The sequence below is a fragment of the Helianthus annuus genome, chromosome 5 (genome assembly GCF_002127325.2).
Source record: "Helianthus annuus cultivar XRQ/B chromosome 5, HanXRQr2.0-SUNRISE, whole genome shotgun sequence".
In the NCBI taxonomy this organism is placed as follows: Eukaryota; Viridiplantae; Streptophyta; class Magnoliopsida; order Asterales; family Asteraceae; genus Helianthus; species Helianthus annuus.
In genome coordinates this window covers 44,092,420-44,118,290 of record NC_035437.2, presented here as the reverse complement: position 1 = coordinate 44,118,290, position 25,871 = coordinate 44,092,420, and the positions used below count along the sequence as shown (strand labels likewise).

Genomic DNA, 25,871 nt, shown 5'->3' with positions numbered 1-25,871 from the left:
ACTTTCAAGGCTTGAGTATCACCGACCACAACTGTCTTTTCACTGGATTGTTGAGTCTTTGATGCGCTTGCGGAAGCGTTAAAGTAAGTCGTGTTTGAAGCTTGGTGGCTAACACCTTCTGATGCAAGAAGTGCCACGTTCTTCAATCCTGCAGTAGTCTGAGCAGACTTTGGAGTGTAAGCAACTGTATTCTTTTCTCATTTGTTGACATCCATTTCAAAAGCCTTCAAAGTGTTGGTCAAATCGGATAGAATGAAAGGATTTGGGTTGTTGAGGAAATCCCTTTTGATCATCATGCACTGTGTAAGACCCTAACACGTTTAACTTTAAAACGACGCAGCGGAAATACAAGTCTTAAAATTTCTTTCTTTATAACTGTTCTAACATACTTGAAAACCAATTTAAACGAATTCTTTAAATAAGTACATCGTTCATCCTTAGTTAAAGTAACCTTTATAACATATGAATACAACCCACGTGACCACTTTTCCGTACAATCCATGATCTTCAACTCGATCCTCGTCCACTTGTCCCTCATGATGATAATAATGATCCGAATAACCTGCGGTCACCATATATAACTAACACATTAGTAAATGGTGACATCATACATAATTAATGAATATATAAACAATCGTAGCATTCTATCTGTGTATTCTACTCCATTAAGATGTTTTTCCGAATTCGTTCTTTACACCGGGCCTCCAATCGCTGAGAGCCCAACACTTATATACCTGCACTTTCATTTCATTCTCGTAGATAACTCAGTTAGTATCTTCAATACTCGTATATATTAAAACCATACATACCTTCATACGAATCTCACTCATTCGGAAACATTTGGTTTATTAACACGCATGCGTCTTACCTAACCCAACTCCTTAAAAGATGATAATCCTACTTAATACATGCATACCTCCCTACCCAAACTCTTTCATACAACTTACATGCTTATATATTCATTCTAACAATCTTAACCACAAACATCTATACCCATGTATTTGTCTCGTACACACTAGTCTACGTACATACTTATTTCTATTCATGTTTACCCATGATTTCCATTTACTAACATGCAACTAAATCCATGTATACAAGGCTTACATACTTATTTTATTCTCACACGTACTTGCCTACACGCTCCTTTTTTACTCGCATCGCATAAACACTCTTTAATGAGTTTGGTGTGCATTTTGGAAACTTTTAAAAATGAGTTCTATACTCACCCGCACCTCACAAAAACTATTTGGTAAGGTTGGGGTACGTTATGGAAGTTTAATGGGGCTTAGGAATGAGATTACGGGGTTCGGGATGGAAGAAAACGAAGAAACGGGGCTGCTGGCATCGGCTGTCGCGTAGACAGCAACTTAAGGCGTTGGCCAGCTGCAGACCAGCGTCGGTGACGCTGCTACCAGCGTCTGGAACGCCGCCCCTGCAGCACCGGCGCCCGGATTTCATTCTTTTCGACGTTTCGGCCCCCGTTTGCGCATCCCGAGCTTCCCAAATCATAAAATAACATTATTCCAAGCCCCCAAATCATTCTAACACTTTACCCCATGTCCCCATAATCAAATCTATACTTTTATCATGCTTTTTTGATTTTGACCCATTTGATTTTACCAAGTTGTTTCCGACATAATCAACTACTTTCGACCCGCTACAACAATACTTACCTTAGTACTCTCATTTATTACACAATCTTACACGATTCCCCACATTCATAGATATCAAAACTCTCTATACTTACTAAGAAGTGAGTCGGAAATCACTTACTTAATACTACTTACTTGATATCATTATCAATAACGCATTTCAACATAGCTTCTAACAATTATCATACAATTAATCTCTTTTACTACTAAAGAGGGAGTCCGGGAGTTTACTTACCTCGTGCATCCGAGTTCGTGCATAGCTTCCGTGTTTACCTTTGACCCGTTATCCTTCAATGTTTTTGTCCATGTTGACATGACTCCTAATCGTACATGTCGTCACATTCATAACACAATTAGCATATACACACTCATAACTAAGAACTTTTCATACTTATAATACATGATCATCTTCATTACTACTTAATTAGCATTCCTTACAAGTGATAGCACATAGTAACCTATACTAGGCATTTCATCGAACACTTGGTGTGCGTACTACTTTCCAAGCATAGTGTACAAGTAACTTGTGCACAATCATACCAAATTCTTATCAAGATCATCACATTCATCATTTTCACCTAATCTCCTTTCAAAATCAGATTTATATAACATCACATTCAACAATTAACTTCACACATCAAACTACAACTAGTATAACACATAATTCATCAACATTCCCATTACATTATTACCTACAAGTGGGTTTACATAATAACATCAAATTAATCCGAATTTCATGCATAATTCAAGTCTCATATGATGATTATAGCCTCTTACCATCCTAATTTCGCATATATACACGGATTAATCAAAGACCCATTTCATCAATGTTCATCATTTCACAAATTGTGACTTACCTTAAGTTAGGAACAACTAAGATAACATGGATTATGCTTCATGCACTGATTTCCAGCCTAAAATCATCATCAATTTGCTGAAATTGAGTGTGTTCTTGTTAGTTAGGTTGAACCATCTCCCCCCCCCCCCCTCTCTATCTCACGACACACACGCATATACCTTAGTCAATTTCCTGCACTTTTGTTAGTCATAATATCTTCCTTCCATTTAACATATTTAGCCCTTAGCCTTTCATAGCATGCCATTTATCACACCATATTCTAACTTGGTTAACTTGGTTTATTCACAATAATTTACTTAATAGTATTTTATTTACTTACATATGGTAAAATTATATTCACCGTTTTCTTTTCTAATTGCGTCAACATAATATAAAAATATTATATTATGACTTACAAAATTTTGGGGTGTTACACACTGCAGGCTCCATTCTTTTGGAAGCGAGTCCAAAAGCTTCTTTATGGCAGCACGGTTAGTGATAGGATTTCCTGCCTTCTTCATCTTGGTTATCATACTCAAAAAGCGACTGATATGATTGGAAAGGCTTTTTCCACGAATTCCACCAAACATGTCGTATTCTTTCTGCACCATGTCTCTTTTGTTCTGAATTAGCTCTTCGTTTCCCTCGTAGTAGTCGATCAAAGCAAGCCAAAGATCATTTGCAGTGGTGTATTCCTCAAACATGTTACAGCCATCAGTTGACAAAGCCATGGTTAAAGCAGCATGTGCACGACGGTCACGTTGGATTAGGGCTTTGTCTTCTTCAGTGTAGGTGGTGGGGTCGTTGTTGGAAACTATCACGTCTCCTCGAACCACTGTTGGTATGTGGGGTCCAACGGTGACTGAAATCCATTGATTGTAATCAGTATATTCGAAGAACGATTTGTTACGATTCTTCCAAGTACCAAAATCAGTTTCTCCTTTCAGCTTTGGTGGTCTATTTCATCACTTTGTTTTCAACCACTTGTAAATTTACAAATCAAACATATCACTTTGTAGAAAAACAAGTACAACTTAATGTCCCTGATTTACCACTTGTAGATCAAACCAATTACCACTTATAGGTATGCACAATCAAACCTGATACAAAGAATGATGCCGATTCCTGCTCCACTCTTACCAACCTGGGAGCTCCGGCAAGTCAGGTTTTTCAATCAAAGAATATATCCACCCAAGCCTGACCAGCCTTGGGTGATACCGAGCTATCAACACTCGGTATTTTACCTACCATCTTCTTCTCATAGAACTCTTTAACCCCTTTGACTTTTCTGTCAATCATTTTATCAAAGATGTGTTTCACTTTGGGGTTAAAGGCCTTTTCAACATCATAAACCTTTTTATCAGAATAAAATTGGTTTGAAATTTCGACTTTACCAATTTTCTTTTTAAAATTTTCAGCCCGAAGTGGTGGAAAATTCACATCATCCACAGTCGGCACTGATTTTTCATAGTTTTCCTCAACTTGTGGCTCCTCTGACTTTGTGGAATCAGATTCATTGCCAGAAGATAGCTCCTCTGATTTTGACGAATCAGAATAATTGCTATAACAATCACCAGATTTCTTAACAACCCATTTTTGGTTGTCAAGTTTTGCACTTCTCTTATAAAACCTGTTCGAACATTCACCAATTTCAAATTTTGAATTTTTGAAGAGTTTAATTCTCTCAATTGGTGATTCAAACTCAATCACTTTCTCTTTCAGTTTAGAAACTCCCTGTTTTGATTGTATTGCCTTTGAACAATCTTTGGCAATATGACCAGCTATGTTACATTTAAAACAGGTTCTCGTTTCTTTCTTTTGAATAGCTTCCTTCTTCATCTCTTCTTGCTTCTTTGCAAGGAATTCTCTGTTGGACTGTTTTCTGAACAAATTTTCTTTTTCTTCTTTAGAAGATGTACCTGAAACAAATACCATTTTTTATTTAAAATCTCGAACATATTTTTCATTTGTATGATTTTCTGGTGGAATGAAACCAAGTCCTTTCTTTTTGAAATTACCGTTATGGTTTGGTTTCTTTCGATAACCAGAACCAGAAGTGTAACCTTTTTTCTTGTTTTCTCTTTGTTGAACTCTTGAGGTGTATTTTTTAGGTTTTTCAGAAAGATTTACATTTTTTATTTCAGAAATATTAATTTCTGTTAATTTGAAAACCTTTTTGAGCATTTCAGATTTGACACCTCTTATTGGACCCGAACGAGTCGTTCAGAAGAGTTTATACTCAAAACGAAAGGCGGAAACAGTCGTATTGAGGTCAATTCAGCTAGAATGTTACTTTAACTGTCGATTTTATTGATCAGATGACAAATTACAGCGAGACGACACTTCGGCAGCACTTCGTTGCACAGACCGGAAAGATTACAAATGATTTCGGTTGAATGGTATTTATAGGGTTTTAATTCCGTGTGAAAGGGTCCAAGCGGAATTAGAATTCCAAGCAGAATCTAATTCCGCGCGGAATTACCTCAAACATCTTTCAAGCGGAATTAACTCCTTTCAAGCGGAATTATATTATCTCGAACGACGTGCCCTGATTTAACATTCTAAGTACAAGACTCGATACAAGACGAAGTCGACAGACGTATGCACCAACATCATCAATTTTGGGTTAAATGGGAGTTTTGACGTTAAAACAGAGAAAAACATCAAAATAAAGGTCAATTCACGGATGGATTTTGGAATTGAAGACATCATTCTGTTCGGAATTGATTCGCGCACAATCCTATGAAGTTTCATCATGAAATTCACACAAATAAAGATTCTGGATCGAAAAAAACGTGATTCGGAGTGTTCTTGAGCTGTTAGAACATATCTGATCGGATGACCATCCGACCCATGTCATTAGCTTGTGTTTGAAAGATAAGTTGGTTTTCACTCGAATGTTCATTCGATCGGATGACCATCCGATCCACAAACACAAGTTTCTCCACTTTGTCATTCGATCGAATGACCATCTGATCGGATGACCATCCGACAACATGCCATTCGACCAGATGATCAAATGCCTAAAAAAAGGCATTTTTTATCACAATGATGAGGAGAGTCTCCAGAAAAAATTTGGTAATTGGCAATTTTTCGGGTTTTTAACGACCAAGCTGGGTTGTTCGGGGACACCGTCTGGGGCTTAGTGAACATATTTGATGATGCGATCACGGATTGTGAAAATTAGTGGGGTAGTCATGATATTAGTGTAGAATGCTTATCATTCATGATATCTGACTATTTATGGGCCAAATCGTAAAATCCGCAACGATGAAAAACTGACGTTTTGAGGAAAATTGTCATATTTTCGGCATAGTCGAGTTTTTCACAGATAAAAGAGGACCAAATTGCTCAGTTTGAGGGGGAATTCAGTGATAAAGTCACCAGAATTTGCAAAAATGAAGGGGAATAAAAATTTCATTATCATATGTTGAAATTCCGGCATTTTTGAAATTCGTGACACGGCAACTGTATTAGGGTAGTTTCGACTTCAAATTGTCAGGGGGAATGTGAATCTGATCGTGGGTGAAGGCTTCCGAGATCAAGATGATCCGAGGTGTTGATATCTGATCGAGCATCGGAGATCTAAGAGTGATCGTGGATGATAGCATCTAAGATCTAGATTATCCGATGAGATGAATCTGATTGTGGACGAATGTTTCGGAGATTGGATTACATTACCAAGATGATTTGTTTTTCTGATGAAGATTTGCTGATTGTGAAGAATACCGTTTACACGGATCTATCATTCTTATAGTGCATTAACGTGGATTACGGTAAACGGGATATAGATCTTCAGGGGGAATCACGGATTTGAAGTTAATCAGTGGGGCATTTGAAGTTTCTATCAATTGTCGGTTGAATTTTTGTACATTCTTAGATCGAGAAGGCGGAATGCGAGATCGTGGTGCTAACATGACATATCAGAAACTGAGCTCGGATGCGGTTAAAGCTGAAACAGAGGATGCTGCATTGATTAGTTTCAAGTTGGTGATTGTTCATGAAGGTTGCAGTTTTGTAAATCAGAGGAGAGTCGTGAACTGTGCAAAAGACCTTAAGATTCATTTCAGGGGGAATTAGTGCTTTATTCTGACAAAGCAAACCCCGAATCATCAATCGAGGGGGAATCTACTTTCACAGTTCAAGATGCCTGATTGAAGTTGCAGAATATTCAAACACGGCTCAAGGTTCTTAAAGTATTAAAGATAATTCGACAGTGACAGCCGAGGGGGAATGTGTTGGTGCATATTTCATACGTTTGCCACTGTGCGAATAGTTAGATAGAGAGTGTGTTGAATAATGTATAGAATAGGATCAGTTGGACGCGGTATTCATAATGTAAAGGTCCATCCGGACGGATGGACAATAGAATAGTCCACATGTAGGCTGTTGCCTATAAATAGGGAATTGGAGTTCCCGTTTAGACAAGCTTTTGGTCCCTGAGGGGAAATGATGTCCAACTGGTCTTGTGGTGCTGTAACGTTGAATAATCAATAGAGACTAGCTTATAAGTGACTGCTCGGTGTCGTATCTATCTTCTACTCCTTTCTTAGTCGTAATAAACGCACCGAACAAGTCGGATCGGGACCGAGGCTCCGTCAAACTCGCCGGCTCCTGGATTAGCAAATGAGCCCAACGCTATGAATACAACTTAGGTGGAAATATACAAGTCTAACAATCAAACCTTCTTGGAAACACTATAGGGTGGTTTGTAGGAAGAATATACCCAACAATCAGTCTTAACGATAAAAGTATTTTTCTTGTAAGCCTCTATCAACTTGTGATATACTCAAAATCATTGGTTCATAGCCATAAACACATTCAAAGTCTTGAGATGTAGAGATGATGCATATTCTAGAACTGGATGCCCACCAACATGCTATTTCAACAACTAAGAAAAGGAAAAGATCGTTCATTTTACATGACTGGTTTCATGTTTCAAACTATCATACGGGATGTTTGAATTACCAAAACATCAAAACTGAAATATAGAAATCTCAAACTAGCGACTTGGTTTAAATTATTGATTGCTTGTTAACATTATTTCATTCATTCCCTTACAACAAACATGGGAAAGGTTGAAGGGTCAAAAGTGAAACTTTGATTAACATCACAAGTGACTCATCTACAATAGCAGAAGTCACTGCAGAAACGAGGGTTTGGGGGAAACCGAAAGCTCAGACAATGCTAGAGAAGGAGGCAGCAGTGGGAAGGGTTGGGTGTTGCCCCCCTCCGCAGCCCATGATCTCCGATTTCACCCTGAAATTCAACACCCCTTCCATCTGGGATCGAACTCCGATCTTCTGATCATCCGATTGCTTGTTGACTGGACTGCTTCTTCTATAATCTTTTCTTTTTGGGTAAATTACACTTTTCATCCTTTATGTTTATATCGGTACTGCTTCTAATGTTCTTCGTAGTGGTTAGCACGAGCTGCGACATACTCAATTCCAAACACCCCTCTTTCTCTTTCTTTAACATTGTGAGTTACAAGAGCAATCATTAGAGGCGATGATGATGAGTTTGTCGTTGTTGTCTGAGTGAATGGAACGAAGGTTGAGACTTACCGTATCTTGGCGGGGTAATCTCCGGAGGCTTGGCGGTAGAAACTGATGTTTTCACCGTTGAAGCAGCCGCGTTGTTTGCAGCCATGGCGGTTCGTTCCTCTTTCTTCTCATTATTATTAACACATCTGAGCCTCTCTTAATTCTTCTTTTTTCATATTTTCGTTTTTATTTTTACTATTTATACAATTCTTGGATTTAGGGTTTTGACTTCTGATAAACATGTTTCCAGTAATTAATTAACGATAGGTAGTGCATAAATTTGTCTATGGTCGGATTTGTAGTATGATGAATAAGTTGAATGTGAAATTGCACAGATGAATGAGGCTCCAGTGAGAGACATCTAGGTTTCGTTGGAGAGAGTTACTGATCTCTTGCCATTTGATCAACCTACTGAATATAAGCCCTTGATTCATGTTATTTATGTTATTTCACTTAATGTGAAAGTTTTTAAACATCATGTACAAGTTAAAAAAAAATACCCCTTTCTTCAACACTAACCCACCATTTCAACCCTAACCTCAACGACTCCTCCATCCACCATCATTAGTCAATCAATTCCAATCTCCAATGTATCATTTAGGCATTAGCACTCTCCATCATCGTTGTTACCTCCGATTCTTTTATTTACATGCAATTCCCTTTCTGACCTATCTTATCCTGAATACATTTTTCGCAAGTCTTTGCAATCAAAGTCTTAACATAATAGTAACTAAATGGTTTGATCAATACATATAGATTAAAAAACATATTTTCCCATTGATCATAATAGTAACCAAATTCTTTTAATAGCAATTTCTTACACTCAAATATCTAAATTCTTTTATTAGCAATTTCTTATACTCAAATACCACTTAACTTTGTACTTGTAACGATTCAAGCTTGCACCATTTATTCATATGAGTTAAGCACCATACCACTAGACTACCAGATTATAGGTAATATTAACTAATTGGGTTGAGTAATACATATAAATTAGATAGCACACTTTCCAATATCGCCTATTTTATAGTCGCACACTCACGGAGAAAGATGTGTGAATGAGCCTAACGCTTATGAATACAACTTAGGCGGAACTATACAAGTCTAACAATCAAACCTTCTTGGAAACACTATAGGGTGGTTTGTAGGAAGAATATACCCAACAGTCTTAACTCTTAACGATAAAAGTATTTTTCTTGTAAGTCTCTATCAATGATAAAAGTATTTTTCTTGTAAGTCTCTATCAACTTGTGATATACTCAAAATCATTGGTTCATAGCCATAAACACATTCAAAGTATAGAGATGTAGAAATGATGCATATTCTAGAACTGGATGCCCATCAACATGCTATCCCAACAACCAAGAAAAGGAAAAGATCGTTCATTTTACATGACTGGTTTCATGTTTCAAACTATCATACGTGATGTTTGAATTACCAAAACATCAAAACCGAAAAATATAAATCTCAAACTATCGACTTGGTTGAAATGATTGATTGGTATAAAGTGTTTGTTAACACTATTTCATTCATTCCCTTATAACAAACATAGGAAAGGTTGAAGGGTCAAAAGTGAAACTTTGATTAAAATCACAAGTGAGTCATCTACAATAGCACAAGTCCACTGCAGAAACGACGGTTTGGGGGAAACCGAAAGCTCAGACAACGCTAGAGGAGGAGGCGGCAGAGGGAAGGGTTGGGTGTTGCCTCCCTCCGCAGCCCATGATCTCCGATTTCCCCCCGAAATTCAACACCCCTTACATCTGGGATGGAACTCCGATCGTCTGATCATCCGATTGCTTGTTGACTGGACTGCTTCTTCTATAATCTTTTCTTTTTGGGTAAATTACACTTTTCGTCCTTTATGTTTGTATCGGTGAAATTATTATTATATATGTTCTTCGTAGTGGTTAGCACCGGCTGCGACATACTCAATTCCAAACACCCCTCTTTCTCTTTCTTTAACATTGTGAGGCGATGATGATGAATTTGTCGTTGTTGTCTGAGTGAATGGAACGAAGGTTGAGACTTATCGTATCTTGGCGGGGTAATCTCCGGAGGCTTTTACTATTGAAGCAGCCGTGATGTTTGCAGCCATGGCGGTTCGTTCCTCTTTCTTCTCATTATTAACACATCTGAGCCTCTCTTAATTCTTCTTCTTTTTTATATTTTCGTTTTTTATTTTTAAGCAAAATAGGAGTTTGTGTAACCAATCTATATCTTGGCTGGGCAATCCAGTTGGCAATTGTTGTGTTTGGAGATTCTCTCTGGAGTGAACCAAACGAAGGTTGAGACTTACCGTATCCTGGCGGGGTAAATATCGGAGGTTTTGCGGTAGAAATTGGATTGTTTACCGTTGAAGCAGCCGCGATGTTTGCAGCCATGGCAGTTCGTTCCTCTTTGTTTTGATTATTATTATTAACATATTTGAGCCTCTCTTAATTCTTGTTTTTCATTTTTTAGTTTCCAGTTTACTTATTAACAATACGTGGTGCATCAATTTGTGTATGGTTAGATTTGAAGTATGAATAAGTTGAAAGTGAATTTGCTCAGAGGAATGAGGCTCCGGCTCTTGCCATTCGATGTCCATTTAAAAAAGATTGTGATGATGGAAATTATTTCGAGCAAAATTGGAATTTACAGGTCTGATATTCTGATCCGTATCTTGGCTTGGCAACTCGGTCTGTAGGTATTTGATACATGCAACTATGATTGCAGTCATGGCGGATTTCGACAGTAAATTCCAAAGTAACATATCTGAGCCTCGGAACCTTTATCCTTGGAGATGAACATCTATCTACCTAGAGGTGCGCATTTCGTTTTTTAAATCCCAAACCGGTTCAGGTTGAAATCGTTTCGGTTTGGGTCAACAATGTTCAAAACTGATATTTGGAGAAACCGGTTTACAAGTGGAAAAGGATCTGTTCGATTTAAAACTAGTTCTGGTTTTTTACCAGTTTCAAGGGAGGACTTCTCAAACTAATAAGTGGAAAAGGATCGGTTTCGGTTCGGGTTAAAAACTGGTTCTGGTTCACAAACCGGTTTTTTTGTTCACCTCTGCATTTACCTATAACCGCCTTAAATGATGAGATGAGGTGTTATGCTCAAGTGAATTGAGGCTCAGGTGAGATGTAGGAGGTTTCTTAGAGTAACTTCCCTCTTGCCATTTGATCCTCTGACCGCCCTAACCAACTGAGCTACTCTGTCTATCTTTCAAACAAACAAACAAACACTTGATCTTCATCTTATTTTATGTTTCCGAATCTTAATCTGGCGCCTTTGCTGGTATAATATTCTTCTTAGGCGGTGATGATGAAATTCTTTTTAAGCAAAGTCGGAGTATGGAGATCCGATCCGTATCTTGGCGGGGCAATCCAAATGGCAACTGCGATTGTAGCCATCGCGGATTAGGGCGTCTTAAATCCAACTACAACTGATCTGAGCCTCTTATCTAGAGGTGGCATATTTCGGGTTTTTTTCCCCAAACGGGTACCAGTTGAAATCGTTTCAGTTCAGGTCAACAACGGTTGAAACTGGTATTTGGTGAAACCGGTTTACAAGTGGAAAGGGATTAGTTTCGGTTTGGTTCATAGACCGGTTCTGGTTCACAAACCGGGTTTTTTGTTCACCTCTACATTTACCTATAACCAAATGATGAGCAAACTTGGAATTTACAGATTGGATCCGTATCTTGGCTAGGCAACTCGGTCAGTATGTATTTGATACATGCAACTGTGATTGCAGACACGGCGGATTTATACAATAAATTTTGATGATAATATATCTGAGCCTCAAAACCTTTATCATTGGAGCTAAGAAAATCAATCTACCTAGAGGTGCACATTTTCCCAAACCGGTGGTCGGTTTGAAACGGGGACCAATTTCACCAAAACTGTTTCATAATCGGTTTCGGGTCGGGTCAAAACTGATTCCAGTCCACAAATCGGTTTTTTGTTCACCTCTACATTCTTGGTTTTAAAATGCGCGCATAATGCGTGATGCGCACGATGCATTAATGAGAGCGCATTGCAACAGCTGATGCGATGCGTTTACGTGATGCGAGAATATTGCGCGCATTTCGCATAATGCGCTCTGATGCATGCAACATTGTTTCTTATGCTTTTTTACCAGATTTTATGAACTTTGTTCGGTTTTTTCCATAATTAACATCTTAGTATGCTTGATTTGAACCAAAAAACACAACTCTTATCTTCTAATTACGTCAGTTGTTTTACTTTAAGTATGTTTTTATAAGTTTTTATGTATAAATAATTTTTAACTATTTTTTTTTTAAAGAATGCATCACCTACGTGATGATGCGCTTGCATCGCGCATCAGATTTTTGGACTAAGCGCATCGGAGCGCATCACTCAATTTAAAACCAAGCTCTACATTTATGTTGTGTTATTCTCAAGTGAATTGAGACTAGGGGGAGATTTTGCTCTTGGCATTTGATCTTCTGATCAACTATGAGTTGGTGATTTTGCTTTATCTTTTTTCTGTTGGTGGTGGGGCTAACTGTTTAAAAGTACGAGGCAATGATGATAAACGTAGCCTGAGCAAAATTGGAGTTTGTGGAACCGATCTGTATCTTGGCTGGGCAATCCAGATGGCAATTGTTGTGTTTGGAGATTCTCTCATGAATACTTTGCAACTGTGATTGCAGCCATGGTGGATTGGGCAAAAACAAGTTCCATTGTTACAGATCTGAGCCTCTGTTTGTATTGCAACATTGAAAAGAGCAACTTTGATTAAAAATCACAAGTGAGTCATGTACAATAAATCAGGGTTTGGGGGAACTGAAAGCTCAGGCAACACAAGTGAGGCAGCAGAGGGAAGGGGTTTTTCATGGGGTGTTGCCCCCCTCAGCAGCCCATGATCTTCCATTTGACCACAAAATTTAACACCCTTTTCTGTATAGGAACATGAACATACATACTGAAGAACATTTTTTGCACATCAAGCCTTGGACATAAGGCACATAACACTCAGCAATTGATACAAAGGCCGATCAGTGCGTGTACTCCCTTGTCTTTCGGCTATCCACGTCACCACCACATGATGCATGATTAACCATCCCCCTCGTTTAACGATATTTTCACGAAATTAGTAAAATAACGTTAAAATTAGTGCACTTTCACTCCCCCCCCCCCAGCTCCCACATATATACACGTTATATGCGAATACTGCAAGCGGGGCGTTAATTAACATGGCTATGACGATGGGAATTATTTTGAATAAAATCGGAATTTATATCTGATCCGTATCCTGGCTAGGCAACTCGGTCGGTATGTATATGATACATGCAACTGTGATTGCAGCCATGGCGGATTCGGGCCAAACAAGTTCCATTTCTTCTTATTTTTGCTATCAGTGTTTTAAGTCTTAATTGTTAGTGTTAAATGTTAGCGTTTTGTGTCTTAATCAGTTCCTACTTGCTACAATTGTTAGTGTTTTGCAAGTTGCAAAAAGTTAATTTGTTAATGGTAGGAGAGCATATCGAACTATTAGTGTTAAATTGCTATATATATATAAGTTCATGATATTAAAATTACCGAGATCCCACGGCGATAACAGATATCCGTTTTTTACGGCATTAATTGCATAGTTATGTTGATGCTGTTGCTACTGCTGCTGCTGTTGTTTTATTTGAAAAGGCTATGACGATGAAATTATTTCGAGCAAGATCGGAATTTACAGATCTGATCCTTTTCTTGGCTAGGCAACTCGGTCGGTATGTATATGATACATGCAACTGTGATTGCAGCCATGGCGGATTTTGACAGTAAATTCCGATGATAACATATCTGAGCCTCAAAACCTTTGCAGCCCATTATTTTCGATTTTCCCCCAAATATTCAACACCATATATGATACCCATGCCTTCTGTCTACCGTACATTTTCATCCCTGTGATCTTGTTGCTTCCTTCAAATATTATTTTCCCACAATACAATGGAAACATATTGGTATTCTTTTGGTATTGTTCCTTGTAGAGGCTACATTATGATGAATTTGTCGTTGTCTGAGTGGATCGAACGAAGGTTGAAACAGACCGTATCTTGGTGGGGAAATATCCGGAGGCTTCTATTTGAAGCAAACGTGATGTTTGCAGCCATGGCGGTAAAATGCCAATTTTTACACTGCATAAAAAAGAGTAAAATGCCATTTTCATCCCTGAGGTTTGGTCAGTTTTGCAACTTTTGTCCAAAGGTTTGTTTTTTCACATCTGGATCCAAAAGGTTTGAAATCTGGCCATTTTCATCCGGCTCGTTAATTCCATCCATTTTTCTCCGTTAAGTCAGAGGTATTTTCGTACATAAAGTGAAAATGACCAAATTGCCCTTTGTTGTTGTTGTTGTTCTATATATAAAGAATATGATGATGGAAATTATTTCAAGCGAAATCGGAATTACAGGTCTGATCCGTATCTTGGCTAGGCAACTTGGTCGGTATGTATTTGATAGATGCAACTGTGATTGCAGCCATGGCGGATTTTGAAAATAAATTCCAATGATAATATATCTGAGCCTCAAAACCTTAAAATGCCATTTTCGTCCCTGAGGTTTGGTCAGTTTTGCAACCAGTAGCAGGTAAACGGGCAACAAGCTATGCCGCAAACCCTTTTGAATAGCAAAACCGAACCTACTAAAGAGGGAGGAGTTCTCAAACTGGTGGTCGGTTTGAAACTGGACCAGTTTCACCAAACCTGTTTCATAATCGGTTTCGGGTCGGGTCAAAACTGGTTCCAGTTCACAAACCGGTGTTTTGTTCACCTCTACATTTATAATAGCCTCCTTAAAATATGAGATGAGGTGTTATACTGTGTTATTCTCATGTGAACCGAGGCAATGATGATATATGTAGGTTGAGCAAAATAGGAGTTTGTGGAACCGATCTGTATCTTGGCTGGGCAATCCAGTTGGTGATTGTTGTGTTTGGAGATTCTCTCTGGAGTTTGCAACTGCAATTGCAGCCATGGTGGATTGGGCAAAAACAAATTCCATTGCTACAGAGAAGTGAGGCAGCAGAGGGAAGGGTTTTTTTATGGGGTGTTGCCCTCCTCAGCAGTCGATGATCTTCGATTTCCCCCAAAATTTAACACCCCTTTCTGGATAGGAACATGAACATACAGACTGAACAACATCTACTCATTCTTTTTCTGGTAGTGCCAGCTGTAGCATACTCGTACCCAGAAGCAGCGATGCTTAAGGTGATGATGAAATTCTTGTTGCCTGAGTGGATCGAACAAAGCTTGAACCAGACCGTATCTTGGCGGGGTAACTTCCGGAGGCTTCTACTATTGAAGCAGCCGTGATGTTTGCAGCCATGGCGGCTTGCTCTTCTTTGTTCTCATTAGTAACAGATCTGAGCCTCTTTTAATTCTTGTTTTTTTATTTTTCATATTTTGTTTTAATTTAGATTCGGGGATTTGACTTTTGATAATAATGTTTTACAATTTAGTAATTAATAATATATAGTTTAGAGTTTAAGAATGAAAAAGTTTAAATTGATGGCACGTAAAAACAAACTCCAAAATCATATAGTTTGATTAGATTTATAAATATATTTTATACTTTATTTTTTTACAGTTCTTTTCTCCATGATTTGATTTAATTTAGATTTGGGGTTTGCACTTTTAATAAAAACTGTTACAGTTTAGTTAGATTTTAAGTATGATTTAGGATTCTAACAAATCTGAGGTGTTTGTTATATTGTGTTTTGATCAAGTGAATTGAGGCTGTGATCATAAAATGTAGTGAGCAAATTGGAGTTTGTGGATCCGATCTGTATCTTGGCTGGGCAATATATTAGAGGTGCGCAAACTAGGTTTTTTTATTAATCAGAGTTTGCTTCAGCTTCCTGCCGTAGCTTTTTTCGCATGGTTTTCAATAGCTTTTTTAGATTTGGGGTTTTGACTTCTAAATAAATTTGTTTTACAGTTTAGTAATTAACAATATAGTTAGATATTAAGAATGAGTAGGTTGTAATTGATGGCACGTAAAAAACAAACCCTAAATGAAATAGGCTAAAAGGTGAGTTCATGTTAGTGAATTTGATCAACTGATAATATGTTTGAATAAACTACTCTCTCTCTATTTATGGAATGGAGATGATGATGACGTTGCTGCTGCTGCTGTTGTTGCATTATGTTAGGCAATTCAGTATGTATGGATTTCGACAACTTATGATTGTTAACAAATATGAGGCGTTTGGTATATTGTGTTTTGATCAAGTGAATGAGGTTCCGTTGAGAGTGTGAGGGTTTCTTATAATAACCTCCCTTTTGCCATATGATCTTCTGATCATTTATGAGTTGTCTCCGTTTGCTTTACTTTTTTTCTGCTTTTAATTGTTTGAAAGTAGGAGGCTGTGATGATATAATGTAGCGAGCAAAATCGGAGTTTGTGGATCCTATCTGTATCTTGGCTTGGCAATATTTTAGAGGTGCACAAACTGGGTTAATTTATTAAACTGGATTGGGCTTAAAACTGGTTCTAAATTTGGTCAACAAAGTTAAAACCGGATTAAACCCAAACCAGTTTTAAAAGACAATTGTTGTCTGTGGAGGTTGATATTCACTTGCAACTGCGATTGCAGCCATGACAGATTCGGGCCAAACAAGCTCCATTGCAACATATCTGAGCCTTTGATTCCCAACAGCCGCAAAATTATATTTTATCATGTGGATGCATAGTTATTAAAAGCGAGCGCTTTTTGCGCCTAGGCGAGATTTTAGGGCGAAGCGCATTTAATGCGCTTCTGTTACCAAGGTAATTAAAGCGATTAATTAGGGCAGTTGATATTAATTAGGGAATTTTGTTATTTAATGATAAATGCTTCGTATTTTTCTCGGCCTCAACATAAACAAATTTAATGATACTTTTTAATGTGCAATTAATACTAATTAAGGTCTTTTTTTAATGACAAATTCTTGCAGTTAATACTAATTAAGGTCTTTTTTTAATGACAAATTTTCATATTCTCCTCTTTATAACACCTCAAAACAAACAATTCTAGCAAACTATTAAACTTTTTAATCTCCAAAAAATATTAAAAACCGGATCCTGTAATTTATATTTATCTAGTTACATCTGAACAAAAATTTATTATATGCCATTAAAATTTAAATTAATATGTAGAAATCTTTTGTAGTTTTATAAAATAAAAAAATGTTTATTTAGTACTACTTTTCTACACTAACACACTCCTCTTTAGAATTTTTGGTACTAATTAGATGATAATGAACATTTTGGTTTTAAGTATTTTGTTATCTGAGACTTTTTAAGTGCTAGTATGAACATTATTGTTTTGGTTTTGAGTACTTTATTTCCTTAATGAAGTTTTTAATTTTTTTTATTTAAGTGCGTTTTTTTTTTCTCGGGCCCACGCTTTTTTTGCGCCTATTGCCTAGGCCCTAATCGGAGCCTATGTGCCTAGAGTGCGCTTCGCGCCTTTAATAACTATGTGTGGATGTTAATTAATTGGTTTTTAGAAAGCATGTCCTTTTGAATTACGATTGTCGAGTGTTTGATTGACCTGCTAATTGTATACATTATTTTACTACAGTTTGGTCTGATTGGTGCAAGTGTGGATCAAGGTGTTTAAATTTATATTGGTCCGGGTGTTGCAGCTTGGCTTCGGCAATTTTCTAAACTACAGTTTGGTGTCCAGTTAAGTTCTGTATTTGTTTTTTGCTTTTTTTTTTCTTTGAATTTTGTTTTGATTCAGCTACCTGCCGTAGCTTTTTTCGCATGGTTTTCAATAACAAGGCTGTCTAAAAAAAATCATACGTAATTTTACTAATTTTTCCGACGTCTAAATCTAGAGTTTGGCATTACTTGGTTTATATTTTTTTAAGTTTTAGCTCCACCAATCATCTTGATTAATTTTCGCATAATGACAATGGATAGGGCATGTATAAAGCCTTTGAGCTTGGGAATGGACTCGGGACCCGGTGCAGCCTTAAAGTCTTAAAGTATAAATTATTTGCTTTATAATATGCATTTTAAAAAATCTTTAATAAAAAAATTGTGAAGTAAATATAAAAATGTACTTTTTAGGTATTCTATTGAGTATTAAAAAAACCGGTATTGGGTATTTTCCAGTATAAAACGGGTTCGGTTTCGGATACGAGTATTGATATCAAAATATATACTCTTATCCTACCTAGGGGTCGGATAGGGTTCGGTTACGGGTATAGAAAACCCGGATAAAAAAATAACCGGTTCTGAGTTTTTTCCTCGGGTCTAGGTATAGGTTTTTTGTCACCTATAGTCCCAGTCTAATGTAGATCATATTCATCATGAAACGTAAATGAACCGTAGAGGCTACATTATGAGGAAGAAACAACAATGTTTAGAGGCGATGATGATAAATTTGTCATTGTCTGAATGGATCAAACGAAGGTTGAAACAGAGCGTATCTTGGCGGGGTAATATCCGGCTGTTGAAGTAGCCGCGATGTTTGCAGCCATGGCGGTTTGTTCTTTCTTCTCACTATTTACATATCTGAGCCTCTCTTAATTCGACAACAGCTTATGATTATAATATAATAAAATCTGAGGTGTTTGTGTTATATTGTGTTTTGAATTTTGATCAAGCAAATGAGGATTTCGTCTGTCTCAGTTTTCTGCTTTTAATTGTGTGAAAAGTAGGAGGCTGTGATGATATAATGTAGTGAGCAAAAGCGGTGTTTGTGGATCTAATCTGTATTTTTTTGTTTTTTTTTAACTAGAGTGGGTTTAAAAGCCGGTTCTTATTTGGTCAACAAAGTTGAAATCGGATTAAACCCGAAACAGTTTTAGATGGCAATTGTTGTATGTGGAGGTTGATATTCACTTGCAACTGTGATTGCAGCCATGGCAGATTTCAGCAATTCAAGTTCCATTGCAACATATCTGAGCCTTTTAAATGTTTGTGCAAAGTTTGATTATCATACTAATTGTATACGTAAGTTTACTACAGTTTTGAATTATGTTCGTGCAAAGTTTGATTATCATACTAATTGTATACGTAAGTTTACTACAGTTTTTTTTCTGACTGGTGCAAGCATGGGTCTGTTTAAATGTTTCACGGTCTGACTGGTGCAAGCTCGGCTTCGGCAATTTTTTTAACTACAATATGCTGTTTGCATTCTGTATTAGTTTCTTGCTTTTTTTTTCTTTCTATTTTGTTTTGCTTCAGCTCCCCGTCGTAGCATATTTTTGCCTTGGTTTTGAATATTTTTGGTGAAAAGGACAAGTGTGTATGGTTCGTTGACCAGGGAGAGGCTTCTCAACAAGATCCTTGAGGCTGCTAATTGAGAACAAAATTTGCTCGCATTACAATTCATATGGAACAAATTAAACATGTTTGGGGGCGGTATTAAACATGCTTCCGACAAACGTATCGTTAGTAAATTAGGGTAGGGTTATCTCTTCTACACTGTGTCCTTTTTGTGGAGTTACCCCCGAAGAGGTCGATCACCTTTTTTATCAATTGTGGACTGGTGAGTGATTTGTGGCGACAGGTTTTATTGTGGTGCAAAATTCCCATATTCTGCGCAGCCTTAACAAGGGAGTGGGTCGATTACCATCTTTCATATGAAATCACATTGGAAGCTTCTTTGAATCTTCGAGCAGTTTTTCCTTACAGTCTTGTGGCGTTGGGGAACAAGGAATGACCAAGTTTTTAATAATGAGAACTCTATGAAATCACATTAGAAGAGGCTGAAACTATGTCTTCTCTTTATAGATCAAATACAGTGGAAATTTAATCTCATTAGATTGGGCTTGCTACTTTGCTTAATGTGTAATTGTGTACTCTTTTCTAGTTTCTAGCTCCTGGCTAGAACCTGTTCGTCATCTATCGGCTTATCACTACTTTCTGGTACAATTGGGCGGCGAGGAAGGCGATGGTTGAAGCGTCGACATGTGTGGCGGTGATGGAGAAGCTTTGATCTAATGACTTTCAGGTGACGAAGAGAAAAAGGTATCTGATTCTTTTAAGAATTACGAGGTGATTTCTACCTATAGCTTTTGGTTGTCGTCTCAACACTAATCAGTCTGTTTTGTGTTTGAGTTGATTAATTTTGTGTTTTAGAGTTCTTAATTAATTTCAAATCAGTTCATTAATTTTGTGTTTCACAAGATGTCTTTGACACCAACACTGAGAAAGTAGGCAGAGAATGACTTCTCTTTGTAATGACGGTGCATTAGATGAATGTGGTTTGGATAAATAATGTTTATAAGTTTTTTCTCCGTTCATTTTTGACTGGTTGATCCTTTGTAAGAATGCAAGCTCACCATTTTTGGCTGTCACAATCAGTGGTGCTGGTGACTTGAGAACATGGGATGGCGAGGACCAAGATGACGACGGTGTTAAAAGTATACTTTTTCCGGCAACCATTGGACCAATCAAACAAGATCTTGGTTTTCAACAATTCATCAGATTTACCGTGAACCCTCTTGACGTACCTCCCATCCATTGCCGTCAGCCCTCACCATCATTCAACCTTTTTTATGTTACTTGAGATATCAAGGTGAAGCGTAGAAGAAATTTTACAACTCTAGCTTGGGATGATTGGTTTAAGTTCAACGGTTGTGCTAAACTACGATTTTCTTTGTGTGTGTTTTTTTTACCGAATGTATTATCTTCATCCTACTAAATCAATAACATCATTTCTCCAACTTTATTCATAGGAGATGCGTTCAACATAAATGGAAGATAGATTTAGCCTCAGCCTAGTTTTATATAGTTTATTTAATTTTTCAGGTCATCCATCCATTGCTTCCAGTGGCGTGAAAATTCCATAGAATAGTAACCAAGTTTTAAAAGTGTTCTAATTAGGTCACTGGTGTCGTTTTTGTCACAATTAGATAACTCAACATTCAAATTGAGTCATGTCTTTTTTTCCACATGTCAAGAAAAAAATGAAGCGTAAGATGTTGGGGTCGAATTATTTTAATATATGAAATTATATTTATTAAAAATAAAAACCATTTAATTACATTAAAAATTAAAAAAAACAACTTACAATCCACGTCATCACTCGACATTAGCATCAAATAAAAGAGAAAAAAGAAACAAAAATCCACATCACCACGGTTACCTATAAAATGGATGAAAAAACCCTTAATTTTAATGAAGAATAAATGTTGAGTGGCCTGATTGGAACACTTTTACCTATAAAATGGATGAAAAAACTCTTAATTTTAATGAAGAATGAATGTTGAGTGACCTGATTGGAACACTTTTGAAACTTGAGTGATCTAATTGAAACACTTTTGAAACTTGGTTACTATTCTACAAAGTTACCAAAAGAGACGTTACTCAGTCTACACCTAAAAAGAACTTTTTCTGATTTTTTAGTTAAGACGTTACTAAGTTTAAACCAAATGTGGGTAAAACCATTCTTCAAGCCAATAACATTTAGAAGGTGTTTGGTTTGTAGAATCCAACAAAATTTGAATTTGAATTTTCATTACTTAATATGTTTGTTTAGCATAATTTGTCTAAAACAAGAACCTGAATTTCATTTTTGTTTTTTTGACAAATACAACAACCACCACCGTATCCAGTAAATCCCCTAAATAGCAAAGCTAATGGTAGAATCTGGGAGGTGGATGTAGGCAAACCTTACCTCCATCCCTAGGAATAGAGAAACCGCTTCCAGACAGGCCCCCGACACTAGTAACATAAGAAGAAACAAAAAGCTTTAAGATATAGACATAGACAACGACCAGATAACAAACATAAGGTTGCGGATGGGTAAAATAGTAAAGTAGAAACATATAGAGAAGTCATGAGACCACAAAAAGCTAAATATGCAGAAAGATAATCACATGCAAATGGAACTCTAAGCCCTTACAAATCAATCAACTTAGGAACCCCCCATCCATTCTCTCTTTTAAAAGTCCCTAACTTTAATCATACGTCTCCATAGACCCCTAACGTGTACCATGTCTACAGAGAGTTGCAAGTATAACAAATCCTGCCTAATCCGCCCATCCCAAGTAATTTTGGGCCTACCTCTACTCCTCCTCCCCTCCATAGTCAAGGATTCCACTGCTCTAATTGGCGATGTCGACTGTCTTCTCTTCACATCTCCAAATGTAGGATCGTCTTGCGACCTATATGAGTCGTTCAGAGTCAAATCTAAGCTGTTTGAAAGGCAGAAACAGTCAAACAACTGAGAATCAGTGATAGAAAGGTGTAGAAACAGAGAATTATACTTAAAACAGGTTTTTCATTGATATTCAACTTGATTACACGGTGAGAATTGGGCAGCACTTCGTTACACGTCTCACTATTTCGTACCAAATGAAAAACCAACACTGCCTATTTATAGATGACTGATTTTGCACGAAATGGCAACATGCCATTTCGTACGAAATGACAAACTTTGATTTCGTACGAAATGGCCAAATACCATTTCGTGGGAAATGACTTCTAACATATATAAAATTACATTTTTGACACTTTTAACCCTACTACAAGCTACCGACATGAACTAGACCGTTGACGTAGGCTATAGACATTATGCACCAACAAACTCCCCCTTGGATATTGCCGGAGTCTTCAGTCAGGTCTTCAGCGCTTTCTTTACAGTGACTTGAATTTTTCTTCCCTTGGCTTAGGCTTCCTCAGTAACAACTTCCTAAACTTTTCATTCTCTTCGACCTTTCGCTTTTCCTCTGCAGCCATTCTTTGCACCACAGTATGCCTTAACATATTATCTTTCTTTTCATGAGCTTTCCTTTCTTTCTCAGCCTTCCGAGCTTCTATTTTCTCAATCTTTCGCCACTTAGACGACCATTTACTCTCAGCATTAATCCCTTTCTGGAAGCAGATAGATACAACCTTCTGAAACTGCATTGCCTGATCTTTATCTTCAGCTTTAAACCCAATCTTGTTAACAAACAAACACTCTATGTCTTTTGCTGAGCAGTTTACCAACCATAATGGATCATACACAGAGATGTATCTGACTTCATTTTCAACTTTGTAGGTGATCACAGCCTCAGTAGTCAAACAGCTGTACACCCAATACACGAAACCTGTATGAAAATCCTGCTCCATTTTCAGCACAGGAATGTTCTTTATCCCTTTTGGCTTCTTTATCTTCAGGATTGTTTCTTCAGCACCTGCTTCAGGATCCACTCTCTTCACTTTCTTTGGATAGTGAGGTTTCCAGTGCTTGAAGTCTTTGAATGCTTCATACTTCATCAAACCCCAAATAGGCACATCATGTTTTCTGATAGGATAGTTCAAAGTTCTAACTTTTGACAATTCTTCAACATCCCACCAGGGTAGAGACATGATATCTTGAATATACTCAAAATACTGCACCCCATATTCTCTTCTGATTGCATACACGTTCACTTGTGGCAAGAATCCCCAGCTGATAATGTCACCAAGAGAAATTTATCGGTCTCTCTTATAAAACTTCAGTGGACGTTTGAATTTTCTTTCATTACTCTTTCTAAACCATTTCTTCCTTTCTTCACGACTTTCATCTTTTGTTGTCCCATCAAAGTTCTTGTTTTTCAAACACTCTTCAACTTTCCTTCTCAATTCATCAATGTTCTCTTGACTGAAAAATTCAACCAGCGTTGGAAAGTTGGAAGTATCTATATTCACACTTTCTTCATCGCTGCAGTCTTCAACCTCAACCCTGTCATAGTTATCAGCTTCCTCCACATACTTATACTGATACTCAGGCTGTTGATTAATATCAAAATCGTTCAATTCTTCTTCAAAATCAATCTTGAAATTTACATCATCAATATGCGTCATCTTGATAATATCATCCATCGTATAAGTATGTCTGATTTCACCCTCCTCAACATCAGGTTCTAGACGCAAAATCAACTTTTCATAATCATCAACATTCTGATCATCAACATTCTCCCCCTCACCTTCAGCATTTTCAGGTTCTTCATTTGCATGGTCACGAAGATAATCATCAACATTTTCTTCATTCGATGCTTCTGTAACTTTAATGCTTGTACCACCTCGACCATCGTCATCATTATCATCATCACTATGACTACTAGCAGAAAATACATCATCTGCATCATCTTTTTCAACTTCATCATCTTCTTCTTCTTCTTCATCTTCCTCGACCTCTTCCTCATCATCATTAACATCATTAATTAACACATCCTCTTCAAAAATACCAGAAACGGCAGAGATAGGACGAGGATTTTGAACAGGTGATTCAGGAATGATTGTCGGAACGATTGCTCTTTCAGAAACATCAGAAACACCTTCAACACCTTTGCCTTTTTTCTTCATCTCAGCATCAATCGTAGCTTGACGACGAGCTCTTACTTCTTCAACTTCAATTTCTTCAAACTTTTGCTCAACAGATTTTCCAAACAAATTTTCTAACACTTTGTTTATCATATACATCTCGTGTTCTTTCTTTGCATTGGCAGCTTCTAGCTCTTTGTTCTGTAACTTAAAATACTCGTTCTGCTCATCTCTGCGAGCTTTTTCACTTCCAACTCAGAAATTCTAGCTTTGAGAATATCAATGTCAACCTGATTAGCTTCAACTTTTTGCAACAATGACGAGTTTTCAGCTTCAACTAACTTGACACACTTTTCAAGTTTCTTCTCACGATCTACCAACTTTTTGTTCTCAACCAACACTTCTTCTACTTTCTTTTCCAACTTCTTCACTTGTTCATCATTTACAAAGCTGAAATCTCCAATATCATCAAGAGGAATATTCACTGGAACTTGAGGAAAATCTTTAAAGCCTGAAGAACCAGGAGTGGTTTGAACTTGTGGTTGTGTAGATGGTGGTGTTTGATGTACTGGTGGAGATTGATGTGGTGGTGAAAGATGTGGTGGAGGTGATGGTGGTGGAGTAGGTTGTTTAGGTGGTGTAGATGGTTTTGGTTTGGATGAACGTTTAGGATTGAGCTTGATAGTCAACTTTTTTCTTGCTGCTTTAGGAGTTACAACACGTTTTCTTGCACTAGTCTTCTTCCTACCACCAGATGATGGAGGTGTTTGAGATTCTAGAACATGCTCAGGAGATGGATTGTACAATTCATCATCTTTATCCTCTCTCCTTTTTCTCTTTAGCTGTTTCTCCTTCTCTATTTCAGCCTGAATTCTTTTTGCACGTTCAGTATCATCAATTTCTTCTTCAGATGAGCTTGATGAACTTTTCTCTACATCGTTACCTTCAATCTCTCTAGTTGATTTAGCTGCTTCTCCAGCTTTAAAACTTTCTTTAAGAGCTTTCAACAGACGATCAGATTCAGGAGATAAACGGACTTGATCTCCTTCAACATTACCTTCACCTACAGCTTCAGCTTCATCTTCTTTCTCTGATTCATCTACTAACATTGTCTCAACACTCTTCTTTTGACGCTTTTGCTTTGGTTAAGAAGATGAACCCTCCTCTACTTGAACTTTAGGAGTTGTTTTTCTGCTCCTCTTTTTCTTCTCCTCTTTCAAGAACCACTCATTTCGAGTTTCTTTGAAGTTTGCAAGTATTTTCAACTCCTCTGCATAACTTGCTTCTTTCATTTCTTTGTTATTCCTCCATTTGAGATGATCAACAGGATCTGGATCAACATAATTTTTATCCTTGATAAACCCAAAGAATTCTGTTTTTGTTGATAACTCTGGATGGTTTTTGTGATATCTGGCCAATACTTTAAGCGTCTCATTATCCATGTGGTATAAAGCCAACAAATCATTTTCTTCATCTTTCTCCAAGTCAGGATAAGCATGATCTAACATCATCTGTACAAATCTAGGATAAATCCATGTTTTGCTTTTTGATGTAATATTCTCCTTCGTATAATGAAACACAATCTGTGAAAAGTTATA

General features: G+C 37.3%; 1 protein-coding gene and 2 long non-coding RNA genes across 8 annotated transcripts; 2 read left to right on the top strand and 1 right to left on the bottom strand.

Annotated features, from left to right (window-relative positions):
• The first annotated feature begins 7,640 nt into the window (after window positions 1–7,640).
• LOC110940028 lies at window positions 7,641–20,757 on the top strand. Of its 6 annotated transcripts, none has more exons than XR_004893774.1 (4): window positions 7,641–7,850; window positions 15,767–15,852; window positions 17,606–17,709; window positions 18,773–20,270. It is a non-coding gene; the product is annotated as an uncharacterized LOC110940028 (long non-coding RNA). The 6 variants fall into 6 exon arrangements; XR_004893772.1 differs by lacking the exon at window positions 7,641–7,850 and adding an exon at window positions 9,565–9,877; XR_004893773.1 differs by lacking the exon at window positions 7,641–7,850 and adding an exon at window positions 9,567–9,877 and having other exon boundaries at window positions 15,796–15,852.
• On the top strand, window positions 10,078–15,760 carry LOC118492451. The gene is made up of 4 exons (XR_004893775.1): window positions 10,078–10,138; window positions 10,234–10,424; window positions 10,552–10,679; window positions 10,755–15,760. It is a non-coding gene; the product is annotated as an uncharacterized LOC118492451 (long non-coding RNA).
• Window positions 20,758–24,461: 3,704 nt separating the features above from the next.
• On the bottom strand, window positions 24,462–25,382 carry LOC110942717 (UPF0134 protein MPN_655-like). The gene has a single exon (XM_022184483.1). The coding sequence runs from the start codon at window positions 25,380–25,382 to the stop codon at window positions 24,462–24,464; it is 921 nt and encodes a 306-aa protein (XP_022040175.1).
• Window positions 25,383–25,871: the final 489 nt, after the last annotated feature.

Excerpts from the sequence above, each read along its gene's own strand:
- LOC110942717 (XM_022184483.1), bottom strand. The coding sequence starts at position 25,382 with ATGTTAGTAGATGAATCAGAGAAAGAAGATGAAGCTGAAGCTGTAGGT.